Here is a 22016-nt window from a genome sequence, read left to right on the forward strand (position 1 = left end):
GGGGCTTCGAAGAGAGAGAGAGGAGCTCTCAGAGAGAGAGAAACACAATGGCTAGAGAGAGGAGAGTCTCGCGAGGAGGGGGAGCTGGTACGCCTCCGCCGTTGTCGCAAGCTGCGCCACCGTGCCTCTGGTCACCGGGGATCGCGCTGACGTCGCCGAAAGCCGCTGTTGGAACCTCTGCAAGTTTGCCCTAGCTCAGCTTTGCTTCTGCCTGTTCTGTCCTTGCCGGTGGGGGGTCACCGGAGCTGCTGATGCTCCATCCTCTTATTTCCTTTGGGCTGTTGTTGAGGTTGCTGCAGTGAGAAATCGAAGTTGTTGCTACTACCTCGGTCCAAATTTCGTGCTCTTTCATTCCGTTCTACTTCAACCTTCCTTGGCACTCTGGTTTGGTTTCTTCGGTCCCTTGGGACCAATTTGTGAGTAGGCTTTACATTTATAACCGTTAATTTTGTTGGTTTATGCTATTCTGAGTTTTTAATTACATTTATAAAACTATTGTTGAAGAACTTTGATTTGATTAAAATAATTAATTTATTATAATTGAAAAAAATATTTTTATGAAGTTCATATCTTAGAAATTTTACATGAGACTATATATATATTTGATGAAGTTTTATATTATTTTAGAACATTTGATTTTACTTGAATATATACTTTTGAAGCATTGAAGTATTTGTTAGTACTTATTGACTTTGAAATTATGAAATATGTTTCTATGATTGAAAAAGTATGATTTGAAAATATTTCTAATAAGAAAGTATTATCTGATTGATTTGATTCGATACCTTGTATATTTGAGAGATTAAAGAATTATTGTATTTGAAACTATATGTTTTGAATTGGTTTGAGAGGCTCGTATTAGAAAACCGTAGTTAACGGCGGTTATGACGTTAACTTAGATGCATCTGACTCAGACTCCAGCTAGCAGGGGTGTTGCTAGCCTAACGTGTAGGCCACACGTTAGATCTGATATTCCGTTAGGACACACAAGAGGAAAGGGCTACCCATAGAGGTGGAGCCGCCCAAGTGTGGACTTTTGATTTGATTTCTGTATGAGAACTCCCTTATTGATTCACTTATTTATATAAATTATTATCTTCTAACTAAAATTATATTTATATGGTCTCATGTGAATTATAGATGTACTGTCTAGTCACTGGGTTGCAAAACTCACTCCGTTTTTCTAAAAATATTTTTCAGGAATAAATATTTGATTATGTGAGTCTTTCTATTCAAGAGTAATGATCTGCAATGGGTATCTATTCGTTGTTGAGTTCTTAGACGTTATCTGCTCCATATGTCACAGGCAGGATCCACCCATATTTATTTTATTTTTGTTTGTTAAAAATATGTAATTATTTATTTTAGACATTGTAAATTTATTTAAAATATTTGTAATTTTCTTATTCAACTTATATTTGAGTCGGTTAGGCTTGCTGGGGGATTATTTCCTGAGCGCCGATCATGGCTCATTTTGGGCCGTGACAGGGGTGGTGTTTCAATGTCATTAGATTTGAAGCAGTTGTGTCCAACACCTTTTTTTCTTCGCCATCAAATAGTACAAAAATTGTTGTAGCACTTTGATCTGAAATAAGTATTGGGTTAGTAACTAATAATTTAATAAATGAGATTATGAAAAGTATATAGAGTTACCTTATTGTTAGATATTGTGGTGTTTGATTACATGTGCAATAAATATAGTTGTCTCTTTTTCATCTAATATAATCATTTCTAAGCAAAGAGGCTCCTCTTCGTTTGTGGTTGTTAATGTTTTTCATAGACGAACCACGCAAACTTTGATAAACCAATTGTCTGTTTGTTTGATAATATTGTCCAAAGAATAATGCTTCATTGAGTAAGTTTGAGATATTTTGTAGTTCGAAAATAAATTTCTTGTTCTAAATTTGATGTTATTTGAAGGAATAGTGATAAGAGACTTATATAAGTAGGTCAAATACTATGAAATTTGAATATTTGTAACGTAAATTTTTTTATGATTAATAATATTATTATGACATTTGTAATACGGATGTTTAATAGATTTAATGAGTTATTTATATAAATTAATTATTGGAGTTATAAACTTATTGTATTGTTTATAATGGTAAGATATAATAAATATAAGAATATGCATTCAATGTCTTTGTAGGTTAATTTCTAATTATTAGTGTTTTTATTTTTTTTGTATTTTTTTTTTTTGCAGATTTGGAAATAATAGGTGATTTGACGAAAATTGAGCGGTTGATTTTAAAATTTTGCCAAGTAAGCAATGTTGTTGACATGACATTAGTAGGAGGAGAAACATGTCTTAAAAGTAATATGGATAAACTTATGGGAAGTGGTTCAGGCACCTAAAAAGGCTGGGGTTGGGGTCGGGGATGCAGTGCTCAGGAACACAGCACTGCTGTTTAAGTGGTGGTGGCGGTTTTTCAAGGAAGATTGTTCGTTATGGAAGAAGATTATCTGTTCGTGTAACAATTTGAATCCCAAGGTTATGCTTTCTAGTCAGACTTTACTGGTGAAGGGTGGCCCCTAGAAAGAGATCTGTCAGTTGGATATAAAAGCACAGGGAAAAGAAAAAGTTATTAGTGGGCTGGCAATGGAAGTTGGTGATGAACGAAGGACACTGTTTTGGGAAGATAACTGGGTCCAGAGTGGTCCTCTGAAAGCACATTTTCCAAGGTTCTTCTCTGTTTTAAACCAGCAAAGATTTTGGTTAGAGTGGATTTGGAATTTCCATTAGAGGAGGGAGCTGTTTCAATGGGAGTTGGAACTAGTTCACCAACTTTATGATAGGTTAAGACCAGTGAAGCTATCAGCTGACAGAGAAGATAATCTTGTTTGGAAATTTGATAATAAAGATATTTTATCTACTAACTCTTTTATGCAGGTGTTGCAATCGGAGACTCTTTCGGAGGAGATTACGAGTTATAGCTTCACAAGTTCGATCTGGAAAGGGTTGGTTCTGCCTAGAATTGAACTGTTTGATTGGTTTGTTTTAGTCGGTAGAGTGAATACTAAAGAAAGGTTGAGTAGATTAGGCATAACGCGCCAGTATGATAGTATTTGTGTCTTGTGTAAAAAGAAGATCAAATGTGTTCATCATTTGTTTGTGTTCTGTGAGTTTGGAAAAGTATAGGTAAACAATGAAAATATTAAATAATGTAAACAATAGATATATCGGATGTTCATTTTACTAGTGTACGGATGGTTATTTTAATATTAAAATTTAGAAGATTAATTTAGAGGTGTAGTGTGTTTTTATTTGATTGGTGGTTGTTCATATTGTTCAACAAAGTCATTGTCCCCCTAATATTCCCCTGTGAGTTTACGTGACAGGTGTGGTGCGGTTGAGATGTTTTTATAGAGATTGGGCTGTCCCAGAAAGCATTAAAGGCTTGTTTGAGAGTCGGAATGGAACACCTAATAGAAAAAAGGAGTAGATGTAAAATTCCTATAATACCCTTCTCTTTTTTTTCCAAACCAAAATTCTAACCCTAACTTTGACATAGCACACTCCCTCACACACTCACCAAAACCCTAGCCACCCTTACCCCTTCCAACAGCAGAACAAAAGAACAGAAAGGGAAAAGAGAAGAGGGGGAGAACCGGAGAGGGAAGAGAAGAGGAAGGAAGGGAGGTGGCGCCGGTGGGCATCACTGCCACTGTCGCCGCCGTGGTGTCATCGCGAGGAAGGCCAGAACCGAGGGAGAGAGAGCCGCGCAAGGAGAAGGAGGCATCATCGTCTCGTGTCGCCGTCGTCACCGTCGAGGTCTTCATCGTTGCCGTCCATGGAGGTTTGCAAACAGAGGGAAGACGCGCCGTTCTACCCAGAGCCGCCACGGGAAGGGTCGTCGCCGTCAAGCCCAGCCACCATCGCGGCCGTTCGTGCCTCCGTTTCGCGCCGCCAGATCTGTCGCCGGGAGAGAAACAGAACGCGCGTGGAGTGAGAAGTGGTCGCAGGGAGGTTCTACCGCCGTTGGAACTCCGCTGCTGTTGCTGCTGCTATGGCCACCGCACCTCTGCCGCCAAGGAGGGACGTCTGTTGCTGCGTTGTTCCTGTCGCTGTTTGGATGTACCTGAACCAAGTCGTCGTTGCCACCGGAGCTGAACTGTTCCTGTCATTATCCCGGTCCAGCCTTTTTCTTTGATTTTGCTCTACCTTTCATGTCCTATTATGCCACCATTTAATCTGTCTTGTCCTTGTTTTAATTCAATTTTAGTTTTGCCTGTTTTAGATTTCCGGGACTATCGCCAGCTCCATTTTGTCGCTACTCCGGTCCAAATTCTGCGCTCATTCGTTTTATTCTACTTCAATCCTCCTTATCTTGAATTCGACACTTTGGGTTTGGTCTCTTCGGTCCGTTAGGACCATGCTGTGAGTAGGCTTTACATTTATAACCGATAAGCTTTTGGTTGATGTTATTATGAGTTTTTTAATTATATTTATAAAACTGTTATTGAAGAACTTTGATCTTATTAGAATAATTGATTTATTATAGCTGAATAATTATTTTTATGAAATTTATACTTTAGAAATTTTACATGAGACTATATATATGTTTGATAAAGCTTTATATTATTTTAGAATATTGATTTTATTCGAATATATACTTTTGAAATATTAAAGTATTTGTTGGCATCCACTTTGAAATTATGAAATATTTTTTTATGATTGAGAAATTATGATTTGAAAAGATTTCTGATAAAAAAATATTATCTGATTGATTTGATTCGATACTTTATATATTTGAGAGATTGAAGATTCATTGTATTTGAAACTATATGTTTTGAATTGGTTTGGGGGGCTCGTATTAGAAAACCGTAGTTAACGGCGGTTATGACGTTAACTTAGATGCATCTGACTCAGACTCCAGCTAGCAGGGGTGTTGCTAGCCTAACGTGTAGGCCACACGTTAGATCTATTATTCTGTTAGGACACACAAGAGGAAAGGGCTACCCATAGAGGTGGAGCCGCCCATGTGTGGACTTTTGATTTGATTTCTGTATGAGAACTCCCTTATTGATTCACTTATTATTATCAACTGCTATTTTCTAATTTAAATTACTTTGATAATAATGTTTATATGGTCTCATGTGGATTATAGATGTATTGTCTAGTCACTGAGTTGCAAAACTCACTCTTTTTCTAAAAATATTTTTCAGGAACAAATACGTGACTATGTGAGATTTTCTAATCAAGAGTCACGATCTGCAATGAGTATCTATTTTTGTCGAGTTCTTAGATGTATATGCTCCATATGTCACAGGCAGGATCCATCCATATTTTATTTATTTTATCTTTTATTAAAAATATGTAATTATTCATTTTAGAAACTGTAATTTTCTATTTCAAATATTTGTTTTTTTTTTTTTAATTTATCGTTGAGTCGGTTAAGCTTGCTAGGGATTATTTTCCTGAGCGCCGGTCATGGCTCGTTTTGGGCCATGACAAAGTGGTATCAGAGCTTAGGTTTAATCTGTGTAATATGGAGCAAGTGTCCTATGGTAGTATCACAATTGTATAAATAGAAGCGCGCCTATTTGTACAAATTGTGGGACTATCAAAGGCCTATAGGAATATCCTCTTTGTCCTCTATGTCATTATTGTCTTCTGATTATTGTGATCATCTGTCCTCTGCCTCTTCTTACTACTCTTGTCATTTTGTACCCAATCTTGCCCTATTCCTTGCTAGATTTTCTCGAACGTGTTCTTGCAATAGTTTCAGTTTCAGTTCCGGTTCGCGATTTCTGCCTTGTAACTAGTTCTAATCTTTTCCCTTTTTGTGAATGCATGCTTTAATCTTTTTCATCTTTGTGTTGTTCTCTATGATTCCTGATGTCAATATTTCATAAAATACTTAGAAGATCCGATTGGTGTTTGCTGTGAATTACTATCTAATTCCTTTATAGAGCTGTATTTGAAATTTTGGATTGCTTGAATTCCTTGAGTTACTAAACGAGATGCCTTGTTTTGGACTTGATAAGCGATATCTGAATTTTTATTTTTATGTTGATAATCTTTGAAGTTATGACTAGATTTTGAGTTGCTTGTGATCCTTTCTTTCAAATCAATAATTTTAAGAAAAAAAAAATTGTTATTCAGTTGCTCAAGGAGAAGAATTATGCGATAAACATATGAATGAAGTGTTATTGATGTTTGTTAGATTAATGATTTTCTCTACTTAGGTGTAGTGAATTATTTGGGTGATTAATTGGCTGGATTGAAATGTTTTTCAATCTAGAAGTTTGGTTGAGTTTTTTTTTAATTTGCTGATTTGGTCCTATTATGGTACTATGTTGTCAAATATGGTTTTTCTGTTATGGAACTATTTTTCTGATTGTTCAAGTGATATCTAGATTATGAACGCTTGCTTTTTGTTGGTGATTAGATAATGAATTTTGCTCTTGGCTAAGATCTAAAACTTGAGAATTCTCTCAATCTTAGTTTTTTGAGAGTTTTCCTGCTCTTAACTAGTTTTTATTCTCAAAAGTTTAGAAAGATTAATTTTCTTGATTTGTAGTGCCTTGTGAGATTAGGATTATAGATCTTGCATATTGAAAATAATTTTTTATTGATTTTCAACGAAAAAGACTAGATATCTAAATTCTCAAAGCTGAACAAAGTTTATATACAAGTTTTTTTCCTTGTTATATTCTAATGATTATAAAGCATATGACGATTATCTTGAATATGTGTTAAATTGTAGCTTGCATGTGAGAGTTAGTTACTAATTTAGATAGTTCTTTGCTGATATATGTTGCTTGATTAGTGATCATTAACAAATAAATAATCTGAGTTAATTGCTTTTGAGGGATGCATGAGGTTATTGGTTGCTGCTGTAAAGTAGTTTAATAATATGTAAGTGTTGCTGAATTGGTGATTGATGCGGTTGTAACTTGATGAATCTTGGTTGAAAATTGCTAAAATAAGTTAATAGTGAGCTAGGAGGTTTTCATATCTTATCTTATTCATAAAGTGTTTATGGTTTAAACTTGACTTTCATACTTATGCGATTATTTATTTAGTTATTTTTGTTATTATTCTTCCATGAACAAAGAGTGAAAGAACTAAATTCTAATTGCTCAACTTATACGTCATTGGCTTTATGATATAGTGATGACTCTTGATTGATTGATGCTATTTCCTTTAGATATTTCGCTTTTAAGATATCAAGGAAGAATTTTTCCTTTTAAATTCATATGATTAGTATGGTAATGCTCACTTGAGAGTCATGTGCTTGTAGAATAAATACTATATTGAGTCATAAACTTCTATATGTTACATAAGTTTTCTTTCATGATTATAGAATTATGTCGAAAATATTTTAAATTGCTAGCCCATCTGTATTTGACACCTTGCACTGAAATTGTGGGCGATGGAGATTGAAAAATTTCTTGTTTGTAATGTATGAAAATTGGGGATGTCTATACTCTAAATAAATTGATGAATAAATTTTTGTACTTTGAGTTCTTTTTGAGTTTTTGGATTTGATCATGAGTTGTTTCATCATAACTTGTTAACCTAGGAAATAATGGGTATGGATTGATCACAATTTGATCTTGAAGATGTAAATTTATCATTTTTTTTCTTTCTTTTCATGAGTTTTCTTTTTTAATTGGTTCATTTATTTTGGATTTTATCATACGTTGTATTTGGTTGTTTTGAATCTTTCCTTTATCTGTATGCTTTGATTGATTGTGTTTGAATATTTCGTTTTGTTTTGGTTGTTGATGTTTAGAAATAAAAATTTTTAAGTAATACCATTTTTTATATATGCTAGCTTCTAATTTTGGATGCAACATCTATGTCCTTTTCCTAATTTACTCTCTCAATTATTTGCAATACTTTCATTATTTTTGGCCTTTTTAGAGTCTTGATGATGATGCTAATGAGGAATGGTTATAGAATAAGGAATATGATGAAGCTTTTTCGGTGATTTCAACAATTACTTATGCCCTAAAGCCTCTTATGCTATGATGATATTGTTCTGCTGGACTTTGTTTTGTTTTGTTCGCTTTCTAGTTTTGTTGAAAAAAAAAATCTATATTCTATCTAGCGTCGTCACATCTTGTGGTATGATTGTTTAGCATGGAGCATACGGATAGCTAGAAATTATAACTTGCGAGAAATAGTTCTTCTAAACTCTTTCGTTTCTTTTATTTAAGTAATGGTAATCTTTAAGTTTGGGAATGTTAGGCGTTCTTCTTGTGATGGTTTGTGTTGAAGTATGTGCTATAACCGTGCCGCGTGATTTTATTTATCGTTCACTTCGCTATATTTCATATCAAGAGTTCCTTGTTTTAATCCTTGTTGAAATTGGAAATTTGATTATTTTGTTTCACGTCCTACATCTTATGCATATCTCGATCTTATCGTCATGCTTTTGGCTATTCCATAGATTCTCGACAACATAGGTGTTGACGTTGCATTCCTTTACGTGAACTATGTAACTCCTTGATGTAATCTGAACTTGCTTTACTATGATACATCATATCTTCTAATATTCTCCTCGAATTCTTGTTCCAGATCTTCTTTGAAAAAGTTATTGATTTGATTCTTTTCTTGCCTTATCGTGTCCCTAATCATCCACTTAAATCTTTTTGAGAAAAAAAAAAAAACACTGTCATTAACTTTGGTTATCTTCTTTTAGTAAACTTTGTACTTCTTTGATCCAACTTAAACTTGTTTTGACCTAATGCACTATCTTTTCTTTTATTGTTTCTATCAAAAATTTTTTGATTCAGATTTTCTCGTTAAGATTCAATTGACTCTCTTTCTGGGACACTTCATTGTTTCTGTACATCATTGTTTAATTGAAATCTTAAACATCCTTCCACGTTCGTGCGAATACCATCTGTGATGTTTGCTTTTCTCTTTTTAGGTTTCGAATCCTTTTGAGTAAACCCGTGCTTGTTTCGGTGTCACGTGCGATTCCCAGATAGCAAACGATACGTTAATTCATTAAGACACAGCTTATTGATGCTGAAGTTCGAAAAGTTGTAATTCTAAGACATGACGTAAGACCGGTTGCTTCCGTAGATATATACTACAGAACCAAGGAGAGTATGAAGTAAGAAGGTATTTTGAGGAGATTAACGAACGAAGTGAAGAGTGCTATGTACATCTAAGCTGTCAAGGAAATGTGAGTCGGTGAATGTCAACCGCATATTTTTTAACAAAAACCTATCTTGTAACTTTTGCATCTCTTTATACTTCTTTCTCATGTTTGGTAAAGTGCTAAAATCAAATAAAGTCTTGCAGGTTATATCAATTTTCGAGGGCAAAAATTTTTTTTAAGGAGGGTAGAATGTAAAATTCCTATAATACCCTTCTCTTTTTTTTCCAAACCAAAATTCTAACCCTAACTTTGACATAGCACACTCCCTCACACACTCACCAAAACCCTAGCCACCCTTACCCCTTCCAACAGCAGAACAAAAGAACAGAAAGGGAAAAGAGAAGAGGGGGAGAACCGGAGAGGGAAGAGAAGAGGACGGAAGGGAGGTGGCGCCGGTGGGCATCACTGCCACTGTCGCCGCCGTGGTGTCATCGCGAGGAAGGCCAGAACCGAGGGAGAGAGAGCCGCGCAAGGAGAAGGAGGCATCACCGTCTCGTGTCGCCGTCGTCACCGTCGAGGTCTTCATCGTTGCCGTCCATGGAGGTTTGCAAACAGAGGGAAGACGCGCCGTTCTACCCAGAGCCGCCACGGGAAGGGTCGTCGCCGTCAAGCCCAGCCACCATCGCGGCCGTTCGTGCCTCCGTTTCGCGCCGCCAGATCTGTCGCCGGGAGAGAAACAGAACGCGCGTGGAGTGAGAAGTGGTCGCAGGGAGGTTCTACCGCCGTTGGAACTCCGCTGCTGTTGCTGCTGCTATGGCCACCGCACCTCTGCCGCCAAGAAACGCCAAGGAGGGACGTCTGTTGCTGCGTTGTTCCTGTCGCTGTTTGGATGTACCTGAACCAAGTCGTCGTTGCCACCGGAGCTGAACTGTTCCTGTCATTATCCCGATCCAGCCTTTTTCTTTGATTTTGCTCTACCTTTCATGTCCTATTATGCCACCATTTAATCTGTCTTGTCCTTGTTTTAATTCAATTTTAGTTTTGCCTGTTTTAGATTTCCGGGACTATCGCCAGCTCCATTTTGTCGCTACTCCGGTCCAAATTCTGCGCTCATTCGTTTTATTCTACTTCAATCCTCCTTATCTTGAATTCGACACTTTGGGTTTGGTCTCTTCGGTCCGTTAGGACCATGCTGTGAGTAGGCTTTACATTTATAACGATAAGCTTTTGGTTGATGTTATTATGAGTTTTTTAATTATATTTATAAAACTGTTATTGAAGAACTTTGATCTTATTAGAATAATTGATTTATTATAGCTGAATAATTATTTTTATGAAATTTATACTTTAGAAATTTTACATGAGACTATATATATGTTTGATAAAGCTTTATATTATTTTAGAATATTGATTTTATTCGAATATATACTTTTGAAATATTAAAGTATTTGTTGGCATCCACTTTGAAATTATGAAATATTTTTTTATGATTGAGAAATTATGATTTGAAAAGATTTCTGATAAAAAAATATTATCTGATTGATTTGATTCGATACTTTATATATTTGAGAGATTGAAGATTCATTGTATTTGAAACTATATGTTTTGAATTGGTTTGGGAGGCTCGTATTAGAAAACCGTAGTTAACGGCGGTTATGACGTTAACTTAGATGCATCTGACTCAGACTCCAGCTAGCAGGGGTGTTGCTAGCCTAACGTGTAGGCCACACGTTAGATCTGTTATTCTGTTAGGACACACAAGAGGAAAGGGCTACCCATAGAGGTGGAGCCGCCCATGTGTGGACTTTTGATTTGATTTCTGTATGAGAACTCCCTTATTGATTCACTTATTATTATCAACTGCTATTTTCTAATTTAAATTACTTTGATAATAATGTTTATATGGTCTCATGTGGATTATAGATGTATTGTCTAGTCACTGAGTTGCAAAACTCACTCTTTTTCTAAAAATATTTTTCAGGAACAAATACGTGACTATGTGAGATTTTTTAATCAAGAGTCACGATCTGCAATGAGTATCTATTTTTGTCGAGTTCTTAGATGTATATGCTCCATATGTCACAGGCAGGATCCATCCATATTTTATTTATTTTATCTTTTATTAAAAATATGTAATTATTCATTTTAGAAACTGTAATTTTCTATTTCAAATATTTGTTTTTTTTTTATTCAATTTATCGTTGAGTCGGTTAAGCTTGCTAGGGATTATTTTCCTGAGCGCCGGTCATGGCTCGTTTTGGGCCATGACAAGGTGGCTGACTGAATTTTTTTTCATTATTTGGAACGTCTGGTTGGAATGCAATAACAGGATTTTTAACAATAAAGAGGTAACTGTTGATGTCATATAGAACAGGACGTTTTTGAGCTACAAGGAGTGAACTGATATTGATCCTACTGGTTGTTGATGGCAATGTTAGATATGATATAAGATTGTTAACCTTGTGTTTAGATTTACTTTTGTATCTGTTTATTTTATGCTCCACTCTCATATGTAGAGCTTCATTTGTTTCAAAAAAAAAATATTAAGAATAGATACTTGGACAATTGTTGGGTAGTACAACTATCTTGAATCAAATAAATGATTAAAATTGAGTGTATTTAACTTAATAACAAAAATTAATTCATGAAATAAAAAAGTTATCTTACGCTTTTAAATAAACTATATTCTTACAAATATATAGAACTTATAATATGTTTATAATCTTAAATGAAATGTGTATATTTAAAATACTTATTAATTAAAAAGTGAGAAAAGTAAGACAAGTGTAAAAAAATATTTAAAATCTAAAATCTAGTAAAATGTTTTAATTTGTAAGCTAAGAGTATAGAAATAGTCAAAATAGGACACTAACTTCACTCTTTTAATTAAAAAAGGATTTATCTTTCTCTTTTATATTTGATAGTGGTTACATTGTAGTTGATTATTTTCAATTTCTAATAAAAATAAGTTGAGCTAATATTTATGAATTTTCATATATTAATGAGAGAGTGGCATGGAATCCATATCTGATTGCTACATGCTTTGTTTTGCCGTGTTTTTGAAGGAAGGAAAAAATGTATATCATGTCATAAACATCTACATATAGATTTAAAGAGTGACAAGGATATAACAAAGAATTAGAGCAAATTGATACATTTTTTTCCATGCGTATTTGGTACTCCTGGATTAATTAGAAACTGAGAGAGAATCGCTCCAAGACTTTTAAGATAAGCATTGGAGACTAAAACTTTACCACACATACTCAAGACTCTTGGAACGTAAAGGTTGGTTTGATTGATTATTCCATTATCATGTTTATGTATATATAATGTGGTTGAGTGAGTGGAGTGAAAGCCATTCACAAATTAAATATCATCAATAATCTCTATTTATATTCCACTGAAAATGGGAATTAGATACCAAAATGTTGCTGCATGCGTAATACTGGTGCTTGTGATGGTAATGGCTGAAATTGTTGGCGGGAGAATACCCAGCAATCTTGGAAATCTCACCAACCTCCACTTTCTTGATCTGAGTCGGAATGGATTTTCACGAGACAGCAACATCAATTGGATTTCTCAACTGCCATTGCTGGAGCACCTCAACATGATGGCCTCTTTTATTTACAATGAGTTTCAGGTATTTGTCCTAACTTATTACTTGGATAGTTGGATGGTTAATAATTCATGGACTTGACAAAGTTGCTTCTTCTTCCTCCCTCAGGTTAATATTAATCTCACCATCAGTGCTCCTAAACTTCAATTCCTAAGTCTTGCCAACAATGGACTTAGTGTGTCAAATTTGGATGCTTTACAAAACATGACATCTCTTGTGCATCTTGATCTTGGTGGGAACAATCTTACTTCACTTCGATCTTGGTTTGGCAATTTCAAAAAACTTGAGTATCTTGGTCTTTCAGGGTGTGGGCTTCATGGCCCAATTCCAAATGCTTTCCAAAATGCAACTTTCATTGAATTTTTGGATCTTTCTGGAAACAAATTTGACTCTCTTCCATCCTGGTTTCACAAGTTTGAGAAACTCAAGCATCTTATTCTCTCATATAATAACTTCAAAGGTTCAATTCCAGTTGCTTTACAAAATATGACTAGCATTGAGTCCCTTGACCTTTCTGACAACTCTCTTACTTCAGTTCCATCTTGGTTTATTGAGTTAAAGAAACTTGTCTACCTCGATCTTTCATTTAATAAATTAACATCTATGGAATGTTTCATTTCATCCATTTTGAAAAATATGTGTCACCTGAAAACATTATATATAGGAGGAAACAAACTCCGAAAAGAATTCATTGGAAACAGTTATTTGTCTACCTGCATTAGACATGATTTGGAGAATCTTGACTTGAGTGAAAATGAATTTAACGATAGTTTGCCATCTTGGTTAGGACAACTTAAAAATCTAGGCAACCTTGATCTCGAAGATAATTTTTTTTATGGTCCCATTCCCTCTTCTTTTGGAAAATTACTGAAATTGAAAAATTTATATCTATCCAACAACAAGTTAGAAGGGGACCTTCCTGATTTCATGGGACAGCTTGTAAATTTACAGGTAGTCGATCTTTCAAATAATTCATTTAATGGAACGATTATTCAAAATCTTGAGCAACTTGTAAATTTACAACATTTTGATGTCTCAAATAATTATCTAATGGGATCCATTCCTTCGAGTCTTGGTCAACTTATAAATCTAACTAATCTTGATTTGTCAAATAATTATTTAAAAGGAATCATCCCTACAAATTTTAACCAACTTGTAAATCTGCGTACACTTGATCTTTCAAGGAATAAACTAGATGGGAGAATTTGTATTGATTTTCAAAAACTTGTGAATCTATCATACTTGGATCTATCTTCAAACAATTTGAATGGACCCATCACAGTGGAAGAAAGTCATCCTTTTATTATCTCAAAAATGTGGTATTTGAATCTCTCATGTAATCAAATCAGCGGCTCACTTCCTGAACATATTGGTCATATAATGCCCAATTTGTGGTCCTTGATTCTTGGAAATAACCTCATAAATGGTTCAATTCCAAAATCACTGTGCCAAGTTGATCATTTGAGAATCCTTGATCTTTCAAAGAACCGACTATCTGGTAAAATCCCCAATTGTTGGAAAGATAACAAAGCATGGGAAGAAATAAATTTGTCATCCAACAAACTCTCAGGGGCTGTTCCAAGCTCATTTGGGAATCTTTCCTCTCTCTCATGGTTGCATTTGAACAATAACAGCCTTCATGGAGAGTTTCTAGCATCTGTGAGAAATTTGTCACAGTTGTTGATTATGGATCTCGGAGAGAATCAACTTTCTGGCACCATCCTATCATGGAGTGCTAACACATTTTCTTCACTACAAATTCTAAGATTGCGGCAAAACAGGTTAAGTGGCAGCATTCCTTCACAGATATGTGAACTATCATCCATTAAAATCTTGGACCTTTCTCGCAACAATTTAAACGGTCCAATACCTTGGTGCATAGGCAACCTTCGAGGAATGAATCTTGAGGCTCCTGCTTTGTCTCCTCCTTCACCTGTTGCTGAGAGTCCAATAGCACAAGGTTGGAAAACTGAGGATGTGATAGAAGTCATGAAAGGAAGAGAATTTGACTATACAAAAATCTTGATACTTGTAGTCATGATGGACTTGTCCGAGAATAATTTGGTTGGCTCAATTCCAAAAGGAATAACATTGCTTAATGGATTGCATAGCTTGAATCTATCAAACAATCATTTGATTGGAAAGATCCCTAACATGATAGGGAATATGAGATCACTTGAATCCTTTGATGTTTCAAGTAACCAACTCTCAGGCACAATTCCAAGCAGCATGTCAGCTTTAACATCACTAAGTCATTTAAACTTGTCACACAACGACTTCTCTGGCCCAATTCCTACAGATAACCAGTTTTCAACTTATGATTCATCGAGTTATGCTGGCAACCCATATCTTTGTGGATCTCCTCTACCCAACAAATGTGGTTATTTACCTGAAGATCATGGGAGCAGCGAATTTGAAGATGAAGACAGCAACTTAGATAAGTTGGAAAAATGGTTGTTCTACTTTGTGATTGCAATTGGCTTTGCAACTGGGTTTTGGGGAGTTATTGGGACTTTGTGGTTCAAGAAAACTTGGAGGCATGCTTACTTCAGATGGGTGGAAGATTTAGCCGACACGATCTATGTCACAACTGCAATAAGAATGGCAAAATTGAAGAAGTGGATGATGATGAGAAGCCGTGTTGTTGCTTGATCATGTATTCATTTGTGTGTTTTTATTTTTATTTTGAATAATCAAATGTGGAAATAAATTAAGGAAAGTGAATGATGTTTGATGCATGTATGAATGTATGAATGTATGTGTATGCATGAATTTGTAATAGAGATTGTCAATTGATGTTTAATCTCCTGAAGAACCTCTGCATAAAACAGAACAACATAACTAACAAAGTTGTAAATTGAAGTTGAGTTAATAGCTCGCTTCTGCAATTCACCTCTTTTGATGAACCTTGATTCAATGCAGCAGTAACTATACACTTCATTTGTGGTTCAATATATTTCCTGGTTACAGAGGGCAGAGGCTATTGATTCAATTTTGTTAGAATTCATTCTATAACAAATATTGTGGAAGGGAACACACACCTAATGATCTAATCAATAAGACTAGTAATTCTTTATGCTTGTCGAAAGTGTATGTGGCCAAAAGTTCTTATATATCAAAAAAATAATAATATGAAAAAATTCAATTCTCTAGCAATATACTATAGCATTTTGCATAGTTTAGTCTTGATGACAGTAAATTATTTGAGTCAATTAAAACACTAATTCTATGTTGATTGAACCTAACAAAGAAGCAATGAGACCTCTTTCTCAGTTCATCACAATCAGTTAGTGGAACAACAATGCTAAAATATAAACCATGGGGGAGGGGGGTAAAAAAGATAAAAGATTCAAGATATGATCAATAAAACAGATTTCAAGAACATAAAACCATTATGAAAAATGCAAAACATTAACTTGCTTGAACATAACAAAGAAGCAATGAGACCTCTTTCTCAGTTCATCACAATCAGTTAGTGGAACAACAATGCTAAAATATAAACCATGGGGGAGGGGGCAAAAAAGATAAAAGATTCAAGATATGATCAACATAAACAGACTTTGAAAACATAAATCCATTATGAGAAGAATGCAAAAGTGTGTAATGAGAAAAACAAATTCAGAGGAAACTAGCTAAGACAACTACTAAATCATACACATGCTACATGTGCAATTTTTATAAGACTACTAAAAACTGTATATGAGAATATGAATATTTTTCAAGGTGTATTTGATGACAATAAATTATTCGGTTCAATAAAAAACACAAATTACCAATTGATTGAAGATAACAAGTAACATGACCTCTTTTTCAGTTCATCACAATCATTTAATTATATTTGAGAGAAAAAAGTTAAGAGGCCTTGCAATAATGAGAACATGGGTGAGGAGGCCAAAAAGGTAAAAAGATTCAAGGTCTGATAATAGAGAAACAGAAACAGTATGAGAAATGCAAAAGTGTATAATGACTAATGAGTGAAATCATTAAGAGGAAACTAGCAAAGATAACTACTAAATCATACACATATATGCTACATGTCCGGTTTTATATAAGACTATTAAATATTAATAACTGTATATGGGAATATGCATATTTCTCCACGTATATTTCATAATAAATTCATCTATTTTTAATATATAAAAGTAGGTACATAGGTTTATCCACATTGCTCCTAAGTTATTTCTCTTTTTCTACTAACGCCATGTCAGCACCAACATTTACTTGGCAAAATTTTAGAATCCACCACTCAAATCTTGCCAAAATAATTATGCATTACCAAAAACTGATTTATTATCTACGTTTAATTTGGATGATTATGATTGTTGTTTGTATTTTTCAAAAGTGATAGCATTGGTTTACCTCAATTTCATTTGGTCCATTGAAAATGCTCCTTCTATGTTATTATTCATGCAAATTTAACTTCGTTTTAATAGTTTTATCTATTGATTTTCATTTTTGTCCCCTTTCATACTTTGAAAAACATGTGTTAAAGAGCTTGAAATCAAAATCTTACACAAACTTAAGCAAAAACCCTAAAATAATAATAATAATAATAAAACAAAAATACAAGAAATTTGGTCTATTATATGAAGAAATATGATTTACTATATCATGAGTATTGAAGAAAAGTTTTTTTTAATATAATAATAAATTTACGTTCATTATTTTTGTTGTATTATTATTAATTATAGAATCTTGTAGACAATCCTAAACTTCTCTTGATTATTTTCAATTTTCCAAATGATATTTGGGTTCTAATATAAAAAATTTTGAGCTAATATTTATGAATTTTCATACATTATCTCTCACCAATTTATAATTTCATCCATTAATCAGAGAGTGGCATCCATCTCTGATTGCTACTTGTTTTGCCGTGTTTATGAAGGAAGGAAAAAATGCATATCATGCCATAAACATCTACATATAGATTTAAAGAGTGACAAGGATATAACAAAGAATTAGACCAACTTGATACATTTTTTTCCATGCGTATTTGGTACTCCTGGAATAATTAGAAACTGAGAGAGAATAGCTCCAAGACTTTTAAGATAAGCATTGGAGACTAAAACTTTACCACACATACTCAAGACTCTTGGAACGTAAAGCTTGGTTTGATTCATTATTCCATTCTCATGATTATGTATATATAATGTGGTTGAGTGAGTGTAGTGAAAGCCATTAACAAATTAAATATCATCAATAATCTCTATTTATATTCCACTTGAAAATGGAAATTGGATACCAAAATGTTGCTGCATGCGCAGTATTCGTACTTGTGATGGTGATGGCTGAAATTGCAGGCATTTGTGCAAATTCAAGTACTACTCTGCACTCTCCATGTCTTGAAAGAGAGAGGCAAGCTCTTTTGAAGTTCAAAGCATCCCTGAATGATTCATCAAACATGCTTTCCTCATGGCATGGCGATGACTGCTGCCGATGGAAAGGGATCGGTTGTGATAATGTTACTGGTCATGTTGTCATGCTTGATCTCACCACTCCTTATGTGAAATGCTGGAGACCTATGTGGGAAGGAGAATATTGGTTAACAAGTGATGATGAGGACAACTGTTACCTTTTATACCAACAATATTTAGAAGCTACGGATGTTAATTCATCGCTGCTGGAACTGGAATACTTGACTCACTTGGACTTGACTGGAAATCGTTTCCATTGGAGTCCCATACCCATGTTCATTGGTTCTATGCAACGCCTCAGGTATTTGTCCCTCTCTTATGCTCGTTTTGGCGGGAGAATACCCAGCAATCTTGGAAATCTCACCAACCTCCATTTTCTTGATCTGAGTCGAAATGAATTTTCACGAGACAGCAACATCAATTGGATTTCTCAACTGCCATTGCTGGAGCACCTCAACATGATGGAGTCTTTTATTTACAATGAGTATCAGGTATTTGTCCAAACTTATTACTTGGATAGTTGGATGGTTAATAATTCATGGACTTGACAAAGTTGCTTCTTGTTCCTCCCTCAGGTTAATATTATTAATCTCACCATCACTGCTCCTAATCTGCACTTCTTAAGTCTTGCCTACAATAGACTTAGTGTGTCAAATTTGGATGCTTTACAAAACATGACATCTCTTGTGCATCTTGATTTTCGTGGGAACAATCTTACTTCAGTTTCATCTTGGTTTGGCAACTTTAAGAAACTTGAGTATCTTGATCTTTCACGGTGTGGGCTTCATGGCCCAATTCCAAATGCTTTCCAAAATGCAACTTCCATTGAATTTTTGGACCTTTCTCGGAACCATTTTGACTCTCTTCCATCCTGGTTTCACAAGTTTGAGAAACTCAAGCATCTTTTTCTTTCATCTAATAACTTCCAAGGTACAATTCCCGTTGCTTTACAAAATATAACTAGCATTGAGTCCCTTGACCTTTATGACAACTCTCTTACTTCAGTTCCATCTTGGTTTATTGAGTTAAAGAAACTTGTCTACCTCGATCTTTCATTTAATAAATTAACATCTATGGAATGTTCCATTTCATCCATTTTGAAAAATATGTGTCACCTGAAAACATTAAATATAGGAGGAAACAAACTCCGAAAAGAATTCATTGGAAACAGTGATTTGTCTACCTGCATTAGACATGATTTGGAGAATCTTGATTTGAGTGAAAATGAATTTAACGATCAATTGCCATCTTGGTTAGGACAACTTAAAAATCTAGGCAACCTTTATCTCAAAGATAATTTTTTTTATGGTCCCATTCCCTCTTCTTTTGGAAAATTACTGAAATTGAAAAATTTATATCTGTCCAACAACAAGTTAGAAGGGGGCCTTCCTGATTTCATGGTACAACTTGTAAATTTACAGGTAGTCGATCTTTCAAATAATTCATTTAATGGAACGATTACTCAAAATCTTGAGCAACTTGTAAATTTACAAAATTTTGATATCTCATATAATTATTTAAAGGGAATTATTCCTCAAAATCTTGGACAACTTGTAAATTTACAAGTTTTTGATGTCTCAAATAATTATCTAACGGGATCTATTCCTTCGAGTCTTGGTCAACTTATAAATCTAACCTGCCTTGATTTGTCAAATAATTATTTAAAAGGAATCATCCCTCCAAGTCTTAACCAACTTGTAAATCTTAATAGGCTTGATCTTTCAAGGAATAAACTAGATGGGAGAATTTGTATTGATTTTCAAAAACTTGTGAATCTATCATATTTGGATCTATCTTCAAACAATTTGAATGGACCCATTACAGTGGAAGAAAGCAGGCTTTTGGTTCTCTCAGAAATGTCGGATTTGAATCTCTCAAATAATCAAATCAGTGGATCACTTCCTGAACATATTGGTCATATAATGCCCAATTTGAATGACTTGATTCTTGGAAATAACCTCATAAATGGTTCAATTCCAAAATCATTGTGCCAAGTTGATTATTTGAGTATCCTTGACCTTTCAAAGAACAGACTATCTGGTAAAATCCCCGATTGTTGGAAAGATAAATATGTATGGGAAGAAATAAATTTGTCATCCAACAAACTCTCAGGGGCTGTTCCAAGCTCATTTGGGAATCTTTCCACTCTAGCATGGTTGCATTTGAACAATAACAGTCTTCATGGGGAGTTTCTAGCATCTATGAGAAATTTGCCACATTTATTGATTATGGATCTTGGAGAGAATCAACTTTCTGGCACCATCTCATCATGGAGTGCTAACACATTTTCTTCACTACAAATTCTAAGATTGCGGCAAAACCTGCTGAGTGGTGGCATTCCTTCACAGATATGTGAACTATCATCACTTAAAATCTTGGACCTTTCTCGCAACAATTTAAATGGTTCAATACCTTGGTGCATAGGCAATCTTCGAGGAATGACTCTTGAGGCTTCCACTTTGTCTCCTCCTTCCACTCTAGCCAAAGGTATCTCTTTTCGTCGTGCACGAGTACATGATTGGGAAACTGAGGATGTGGTAGAAGTCATGAAAGGAAGAGAACTTGACTATATAAAAATCTTGAAGCTTGTAGTCATGATGGACTTGTCCGAGAATAATTTGGTTGGCTCCATTCCAAAAGGAATAACATTGCTAAATGGTTTGCATAGCTTGAATCTATCAAACAATCATTTGATCGGAAAGATCCCTAACATGATAAGGGATATGAGATCACTTGAATCCTTTGATATTTCAAGTAACCAACTCTCGGGTACAATTCCAAGCAGCATGTCAGCCTTAACATCACTAACTCATTTAAACTTGTCATACAATAACTTCTCTGGACCAATTCCCACAGATAACCAGTTTTTAACTTATGATTCATCAAGTTATGCTGGAAACCCATATCTTTGCGGATCTCCTTTACCCAACAAATGTGGTCCACATCAAGTTCCTGGGAGCAGTGAATTTGAAGATGAAGACAGCAAAACAGATAAGTTGGAAAAGTGGTTGTTTTACTTTGTTATTGCAATTGGCTTTGCAACTGGGTTTTGGGGAGTTATTGGGACTTTGTGGTTTAAGAAAACTTGGAGGCATGCTTACTTCAGATGGGTGGAAGATTTAGCCGACTCGATCTATGTCACAACTGCAATAAGAATGGCGAAATTGAAGAAGTGGATGATCAAGAGAAACCGTGTTGTTGTTTGATTATGTGTGTGTTTTTATTTTTATTTTTAAGAATCAAAAGTGAATGATGCTTGATGTATGTATGTATGTATGAATTTATAATAGAGATTGTCATCTGATGTTTAATCCCCTGGAGAGCCTCTGCATAAAACAGGACAACATATCTAACAAAGATTAAACAAAAATTGAAGTTGAGTTAATAGCTTCCTTCTGCAATTCACCTCTTTTGAAGCACCATTTGCTTAAAGCCTTAAACTACTACTTAAAGCACCATTTGCTTAGAGGCTATTGATTCAGTTTTGTTAGCATTCATTCTATAACAAATAATGTGCAAGGGAACACACACCTAATGATCTAATCTAATAAGACTAGTAATTCCTTAAGCTTGTGGAAAGTATATGTGGCCGAAAGGTCTTATATATCATGTAAAAAAATAATATTATGGAAAAATTTCAATTCTCTAGCAATATACTATAGCATTTTGCATAGTTTAGTCTTGATGACAGTAAATAATTTGATTCAATTAAAACACTAATTCTCAGTTGATTGAACCTAACAAAGAAGCAATGAGACCTCTTTCTCAGTTCATCACAATCAGTTAGTGGAACAACAATGCTAAAATAAGATAAAAGGTTCAATTCAAGATATGTGTACCTCAAAACAAGAAGTTCCATTGTACTCAAACTGCAACAAGTGGCCATGATCAAGAGAGTAATAAGCAGCAAACTCTTTCCAACCC

The 22016-nt window shown here is 34.6% G+C and overlaps 3 protein-coding genes across 4 annotated transcripts in view; all 3 read left to right on the plus strand.

Annotated features, from left to right (window-relative positions):
* LOC112783537 (uncharacterized) overlaps nucleotides 1–22016 on the plus strand; it is a 72091-nt gene that overhangs the window by 27429 nt on the left and 22646 nt on the right. The window lies entirely within an intron of this gene.
* On the plus strand, nucleotides 12174–15481 carry LOC112782347 (uncharacterized). 2 transcript variants are annotated; one of them, XM_072231688.1, is made up of 3 exons: nucleotides 12174–12347; nucleotides 12480–12702; nucleotides 12787–15481. In XM_072231688.1, exons 2-3 carry the CDS (start codon nucleotides 12520–12522, stop codon nucleotides 15328–15330), a joined length of 2727 nt encoding a protein of 908 aa, XP_072087789.1. In that variant the 5' UTR covers nucleotides 12174–12347; nucleotides 12480–12519; the 3' UTR covers nucleotides 15331–15481. The 2 variants fall into 2 exon arrangements, with proteins under 2 accessions (XP_072087789.1, XP_029152504.1); XM_029296671.2 differs by lacking the exon at nucleotides 12174–12347 and having other exon boundaries at nucleotides 12383–12702.
* LOC112786617 (uncharacterized) lies at nucleotides 17586–21406 on the plus strand. The gene is made up of 2 exons (XM_029296479.2): nucleotides 17586–18583; nucleotides 18668–21406. The coding sequence occupies exons 1-2, from the start codon at nucleotides 17906–17908 to the stop codon at nucleotides 21296–21298; spliced, it is 3309 nt and encodes a 1102-aa protein (XP_029152312.2). The 5' UTR covers nucleotides 17586–17905; the 3' UTR covers nucleotides 21299–21406.

Source organism: Arachis hypogaea, chromosome 20 (genome assembly GCF_003086295.3).
Source record: "Arachis hypogaea cultivar Tifrunner chromosome 20, arahy.Tifrunner.gnm2.J5K5, whole genome shotgun sequence".
Taxonomy (NCBI): Eukaryota; Viridiplantae; Streptophyta; class Magnoliopsida; order Fabales; family Fabaceae; genus Arachis; species Arachis hypogaea.